Source organism: Hyposmocoma kahamanoa, unplaced genomic scaffold (assembly GCF_003589595.1).
Source record: "Hyposmocoma kahamanoa isolate Upper Pololo Valley unplaced genomic scaffold, ASM358959v1 65, whole genome shotgun sequence".
In the NCBI taxonomy this organism is placed as follows: Eukaryota; Metazoa; Arthropoda; class Insecta; order Lepidoptera; family Cosmopterigidae; genus Hyposmocoma; species Hyposmocoma kahamanoa.
In genome coordinates, this window is record NW_020653853.1 from 9,951,319 (window position 1) to 9,958,383 (window position 7,065).

The following is a 7,065-nucleotide window of genomic DNA, read 5'->3' on the forward strand; positions in this document are numbered from 1 at the left end:
TCTGTCTCATCAGGATCAGTCACATCAGGATCTGTCTCATCAGGATCTGTCTCATCAGGATCTGTCTCATCGGGGTCTGTCTCGTCAGGATCAGTCACATCAGGGTCTGTTTCATCAGGATCCGTCTCGTCAGGATCTGTCTCATCGGGATCAGTCTCATCAGGATCTGGTTCTACGGGATCTGGATCTACGGGAGGCCTTTTGCTAGGGCAGGTTTCAATATGACTTTCTGTTGGTTTCTTACATTCAGCACCTCGGCATACGTAGCATCTTAACGCCTCGGCTATGGGTAATATAATGTTTAATTAATAAAGTATAAATTAAATAAATAAATTAAAGGATCCCGCTTATTATTATACAACTAAATAAAATTACCCACTTTTAAATTGTTTTTATTATTTGTAACAAATAATCAACAGAATAAGGGCCACCCGTTAAGTTCCATTATAAACAAGCATTACTTTTGTTTCGTTCATTCATAACAATTTGTAAATGTTATGTTACGGGTTCGTTCAAGTGTCGGTAACATTTCTAATGACAAATGGTATCAAGTGGGTATCCATAACTTTTTTATCGGGATTCTAGAAGTTACTTGAAATTTACGCTTTTAAGTTATCTAATTTTTAGCTTTGAATCAGTGTTCCTTCAACTTGTTGTGCAAACAGTTTATAAACTGCTCGCTTTTTAAATCACATAATACCACGCTTTTGGAGACAAATGCACGCAAATACAGCCACTATGGTTGTCACCTTGCTCCAGGAGGGTCACCGTCAGTTAATGGTGGGATATTTGCGAGCGGTTGAAAATGTTTGGAATCGGTTCCAGGAGACGGGCAATGTCACCAAATGTCGTGGCTCTGAAAGAATGCGGGTTACTCCAGCTCAAGAAGAGCGGTACATTCGTATAGTTATAGATTTGTATTTGTACTCGCGTCAAAGAACACATAACTGATCTCAAACACCGTCGCGTAAACAAGTCTGCAGTCTGAGAGCATGTCATCGATAAACCTACACAGGTCCTTGCAAACGAAGTCCGTTATCTACCCAGGATGCTGCGAGAGGCCATTGAAATTAAAAAACATCCTGATTTCAACAGATCTTCCCTGGTTTCTCCGTTTCAACAGTTTGGGATCCAGTATTTCGAAATATTATATACACGTTATTCATTTGCATCAAAGAGCAAACGTCCACGCACGGATTATACAAACTGCATTCGGAATCGACTCCATGAAGACCAGTAACATTAAAGAAGACGCTTGGTTCACCTCCAAGTAACTGCAGCATATCGTGCCAATCGTTTAAGGTTTGCAAGGGAGCATCTGGATTGGACTGTTCAAAACTGGGCTGTAGTGCTCTTTACCGATGTGTGCAAGATTACATTTTCCAATGACGATCGATGCATTAAAGTGTGGAGAAGATTTGGAGAACGGATTTTAGATCCCCGCATTCAATTAGATGCATGCATGAAACCGACCGTTTTGGTGGACCCAGTGTTATGGTCTACTGCAGTATAACCCTACAATGCAAAACTGAGCTCATAATTCGTAACGAGAGTACTGTGTCGACTCAAAGTTATGTTGAGAACGTGGCTTGTGCCACATTCTCAACATAACTTTGAGTCCTGCTCCTGGGGTTGTCCCCACATTATTCCATTCGCACAGCAAGCAGGACCAGGGTTCATCGTGATGCAGGATAATGCTCGACCGCATACGGCGCGACTAACAATGCACACATTAGCTGACGTTGGAATCGAGATGTTACAGTGGCCAGCTAGGAGTCCGGACCTGAATCCCATTCAGTATTTGTGGGATCAGTCAAAGAAAAGTGTAAGAGAAAGTGACACTCCCATCAACACGCAGCAGGATCTCATAAATGCTCTGAAAACATGCTAGGAGAGTATTCCAGAAGAAAATGTGCGGCGTTTAATCGAGAACATGTTTTCTCTAATAAAGGAGTGCATAGTGAAAACAGAAAGTCACTCACGATATTGAACAAAAAGCCTAGGAACCTTGAAAAACGTAATTTTTTCCAAACCTTTCATGTTTTATGAAACTTTAAACATTCCTTTACTTTATTATTCTTTTTTTAATTTCGTTTTTTTAATAAATGATTACGAATTAAGCACTGTTTTTGTCTAATTGTATCTTTAATTACCAATTTTAATTAATTTTATTCAGTGTTACTGGAAATATTTGGATGATATTTAATAAATCGATAAAATTTTGGTGGCCATTGTCTGGTATTTTGTTTTGAGTTGATTACATTACGACTTAATAATATCTCTAATATCATACTATTTAACTGCCTCCGTGGCCGAACGATTACCATGCCGGACTGCCACGCAGAGGTCCCAGGTTCGATTCCCGGGTCGGGAGAAATATTTGTATGGCCTGCATTTATTTGTCTCGTGAGTTTGGGTGTAATTTGTGGTTGTCTGTGTGTCCATGGCATCCGCGACACAGGGTTTTCTAGTGCGGGGTTATGTTGAGTGCGTTATTTTATTTATTTACAGTTCTATGTAATACTATTCTCAGTTTGTTTTCAAAAAAATGGAACATATGTCTGCAACATAAGTATCAATTGGCATCGATATTTTGTTATGCTCTTTTAATTGTCTTACTATTAAAATGTCTAATTTGCACTGTAAAGATTTTAATGATTAGCTCTAAGACTAATGAGTGACACAATATTAAGAAAGGTAACGTCATTTGACCTCAAATGTTTCAATATAGGTTTTAATATATTATGTACTGCCGTAATATTAATTTTATATAGTAGCACTCATAAATTAAGTTAATTTTGTTACAACATTTAACGTTAATTTGTTGATAATACTTACAATTTCCAAAATTTCCAATTAGAACAAAAAGTGCAAGCGCACACAACACATATTTTGCACCAATCATTTTTTTATCCGATTTAAATGTTTTCTATAGATCTGGGCCAACCATTATAATGAATGACACTGCGACATATATCCAAGCTAGAAATCTGATATAGTTTATATACAGTAGGCTATCTTTACCAGATTTACGATTATCCTCGGTTAGCGATAAAAGCGTATAGAGACAATGCAACACAAAAATAGATTCTTGTACCTAGCAGGTACTTAACTGTATTCTTGGCAACGGTTTGATCTATTGGTAATGTGGGTAATTTTCAACGTAATTAGCTAATGATACTATCCGAGGGAGTGTGTAAATCTTTGGTTTCTAGTTTTCACATACATGAAAAGATTGTGTCGATAATGCGTTGAAAATCAAGTATCGCAACTCGGTTGGTTTCGAGGTTTCTATAAATAATTTTAAATTTTCGTGTTGCATTGTACTAACATTTCAAAACAGGAATAATTAATTTTTACACTTGCCTTTTGTATCCCTACGTTTCCATCAGGTTGTGCTGGCCTTGGTCACGTCTAACTAGTGCTATGGTGGGTTACGTCTCCATCTCAGTGGAATGTGCAATTCTGCAAAAATTGTTCAAATAGCAAGGGTGGATCCCTTGCTATATTTTAAACAATTAAGCCACACACAACACTAGCGATGTCCTTATTCTATAGTCTGGTAAGCAGCCGACTGCTTCCCAGATCCGAATCTATCGCCATTTGATTATGAAGTTTTTCAAATATCGGATTCCATGCTGCAGATTACTTGAAACCTCCCCTCCCTACTAAAATTAGTCAGATTTCGAGATTTCTAGAGGAAATCTATCATTCTGTAACGGTGACTGACAATTAAACATTGGCACACCGTTACAACTTGGCCAAAGCACGACATTTTAGTTTAATTACATGGCTACAGATCCTTTAAACTTAAGTACAGTACCAAAATTCCTAAAACTTATGCAAAATTGTTCATAGTTTAAAAGCGTAACTCTAAGAATAAGTAATTAGGGGAAAAAAAGAAGAACAATTGTAATGTACTGTTTCTTCATAGTATCGACACGCGTGTTTGAAGTTTGCATTGATGGGCTGTGGATTTTGCAACGGGCTTATTTTCAAAAAACATTATTTTGTTTTGTTTTTGTGGAAAGTTACATTAATCGTTGCTTTCATGTCCAGACTCCATGGATGACTAGCGGACTGACTGGATTACTACACTAAGAAATGCTTACTAGACTTAGAGAAATTCAAAATTAGACTGAATTTAATTTGGACAATGACAACGAGGATAGTTCTAACTGAACCTTTGACGGGAGAAGTCGAAACCCTCCTACAATATTACAGATAGATAGTACAGTTGTAGAATAGGGTTTTTAAACTATGAGTGGAAAAATTGAAAATATGTAGCATCTATTGGCAGTATTGAAAATTGATGGACATTTACAGCCGAAATTATACTTGAACTTAAGCGAAAACGACGCGAACAGCGCATTAATGGCAAGGCGAAATTTGAAGATTGTATTTAAAAAAAATGCTACAAAAACAATATTAAAGTTGAAATTCATTCCTTCTTTATACATTTTTTACAAATTCTAAATCGATGGCTCTATTTTTAATTAGTTTTAGAATCTTTTAGTTCTTTTTTTTTGTTTTTTAACAGATCTTGTGTTAATTATTATGTTCTAGTATTATTTGTGAATAACCGAATAAATGTTTCTGTCTTTCTTTTCTTTATTTTAAATAGTGTCTTTTTAAGTACGAGTGCACAAAAAAAAACTAAGTAATGCGTGTTGTAAGATTTCAAAACTTTTTGACTTATTCACTGTATCAACAACCTAAGTATCGGCTTGAAAGGCTATATAATGAATTAGGCATTTTCAGTCATGCTGATACTTGCCTGTGTAACAAAATGGTTCATTACAGTAGGTACTTTATAGTTTGTGCGTGCGACAGACGTTACACACATACAAACCGCGCTGCTGCGTTTGCATGAAGTTACCTGCTGCTTGCATCGTATGATACATCCGTTAGTGTCATTCTCACATTGCAATTAATAACAACAGGACTAAAAAAATAATGAACCATAATAAAAATCTCGATTCAGTATCTTTAAGGATACATGTTGTAGTAGTAGAGCTCCTTATGAAGTACTGCCACCTTACCTATTTCTGCCGCCAAACAGTAATGTTAGCATTACTGCGTTCCGGTTTTGAAGAACTTAAAACTTAAAGGCACATTACAACTTATGTCTCAGTCTGGGCACAGTGGCAGTGCCCCTAAGATCTTTGTGATTAAAAGGTCTACGTGGCGCTACAACTGTTAAGGATAGGCGTGTTGCTTACCACTAGGCGCATGACTTGTTCGTCCCGTCACTTGGTATTATAAAAAAAATGTAACCAGTCATCATTTCTGCAAATGACCTTTAACCAAGAATTATCCTCGACGGCGGGAACAACTTTTAAATAGCCCACTCGGACATACCCAAATTTATGTCTCGTCGTCGTTTATTTTGTAGCAGCTACTCTTATAATACAAATAACGGATACGTAAAACGCCAAATACAATAATTCGTACCCTTGATATTTATATTATTATATTATTATTATAATAATAAACAAAATAAATAACGTTTTATTTTATTTTTATTTTCTTCATTTTAATTTACTTTTCATTTATATATTTTATCTTAGAGGGTATAAATATCTTATACACATAAAACTAAAATGACATTGGCAAGCAAACAGTTCCCCGCCGACAGAAATGTAATAGCTATGTTGAAAGTTAGCTAAAAAAGCATTGGTTACACAGTCCGTTTAGAAAAATAACAAAAAAAAAAAGTAAAAAAATTTGTATTGTAAGTGCTTTTATCACATGAAAATCATAAAAATAATACGAACTACATGAAACAAATTGTACGCGAAATTTTATAACTGTCCTATTTAAACATAAAACAATTCTTTACTAATTAAGTCGCAGAATCTTTACATTTATCCCTTCTAAAAAGTTATTTATGATAACTGTTCATATTAAAAACTAACCGCAATAAACATATAAAAATATAGGCGTATTTTGTCACCTAAAAACGGTCATTGTTTATCAAGATAATCGCGAGTTTATAGCTAAATCTTATCTTAGCACTTTAGATTTGTAAGGAATTTGCCGTCTATGGCTCGGAAACGCAAGTAGGGCAATTGAACTGCTATTTAATTAAATTCTATACATTTTCCTGTTACGTAGGTCACTCAATAAGTTTTGAGATAAAGAAAAAATATCAAACATATTAATATAATTTATTTTACATTTTTTTCAAAATACTCTCCATCATTATCTACACAAAGTTTCATTCGTCTAAACCAACCCTGAAAACACAAAGGTGTTGCCAGTCTTGATCCGTCAGCATTGAAATTGCCATTTCGTAGGCAGCTACTGCTTCTTCGACATTCAAAAAAAATTTATTTTATCCTTCACTGTTGGGAACAAAAAGAAATCGCAGGGAGCCAAGTCAGGGCTGTACGGCGGGTGATTTAAGGTTTCTATACCAGATTCCTCAATAAACGCCTTTGTTCTGAGGGACGTATGTGAAGAGGCGTTATCGTGATGTAGCATGATTCCCCGAAGCCCGGTCTTTGGTCTCCTCTCCCGCACAGCTTGGAAAACTTTTGGCAATGCTACTGTTGTGTACCATTCTGAATTAACAGACCTACTATTTTCTAACATTGACGTCGACAAATGTCCGCTCCGAGAAAAAAAACTAGCTACCATTTTTTTGCCGACGTTTCGAGGTCTTTGCAAGTTTGTCGGTAATTGTCCCTCTGCGAAGACCCACACCGACGACTACTTCTTGCTTTCTGGATCATATTGATAGATCCATGTTTCATCACCAGTAACGATTTCTGAAACACGTCTCGATATTCCGTTTTCGAAACGTATAAGCATTTCTCGGCACCAATCCACTCGAGCCTGTTTTTCAGCATCGGAGAGCAATCGTGGGATACATCGACAACAAAGCTTCCTCACTCCAAGATGTTGATGCAGGATAGTATTGACGCTTCCCGAACTAATGCCTAGGCTCTTCTCAATGTTCATGTACGTGATTCGTGGGTCTTCTCGCACCAACATTTCAGATGTCCACACATTTTCTGCAGTAACTGCTGTTTCCGGGCGTCCGCCTCTTAGGTCATCTTC

The 7,065-nt window shown here is 36.5% G+C and overlaps 1 protein-coding gene across 7 annotated transcripts in view; it reads right to left on the reverse strand.

Moving 5' to 3' along the window:
* LOC113231342 (calcium-binding acidic-repeat protein-like) overlaps positions 1 to 2,944 on the reverse strand; it is a 5,200-nt gene extending 2,256 nt beyond the window's left edge. For 4 of the 7 annotated variants that reach the window (XM_026465628.1, XM_026465629.1, XM_026465631.1 and 1 more), the window contains exons 1-2: positions 2,839 to 2,944; positions 17 to 283 (exon numbers count right to left, since the gene is read on the reverse strand). In XM_026465628.1, coding sequence (XP_026321413.1) covers positions 17 to 283; positions 2,839 to 2,905 — 334 coding nt within the window. In that variant the 5' untranslated portion in view covers positions 2,906 to 2,944. Of the gene's footprint in view, positions 1 to 14; positions 284 to 2,838 lie in introns of all 7 variants that reach the window. The other 3 variants (XM_026465630.1, XM_026465626.1, XM_026465625.1) reach the window with 3 other exon arrangements.
* Between the last annotated feature and the right edge of the window lie 4,121 nt (positions 2,945 to 7,065).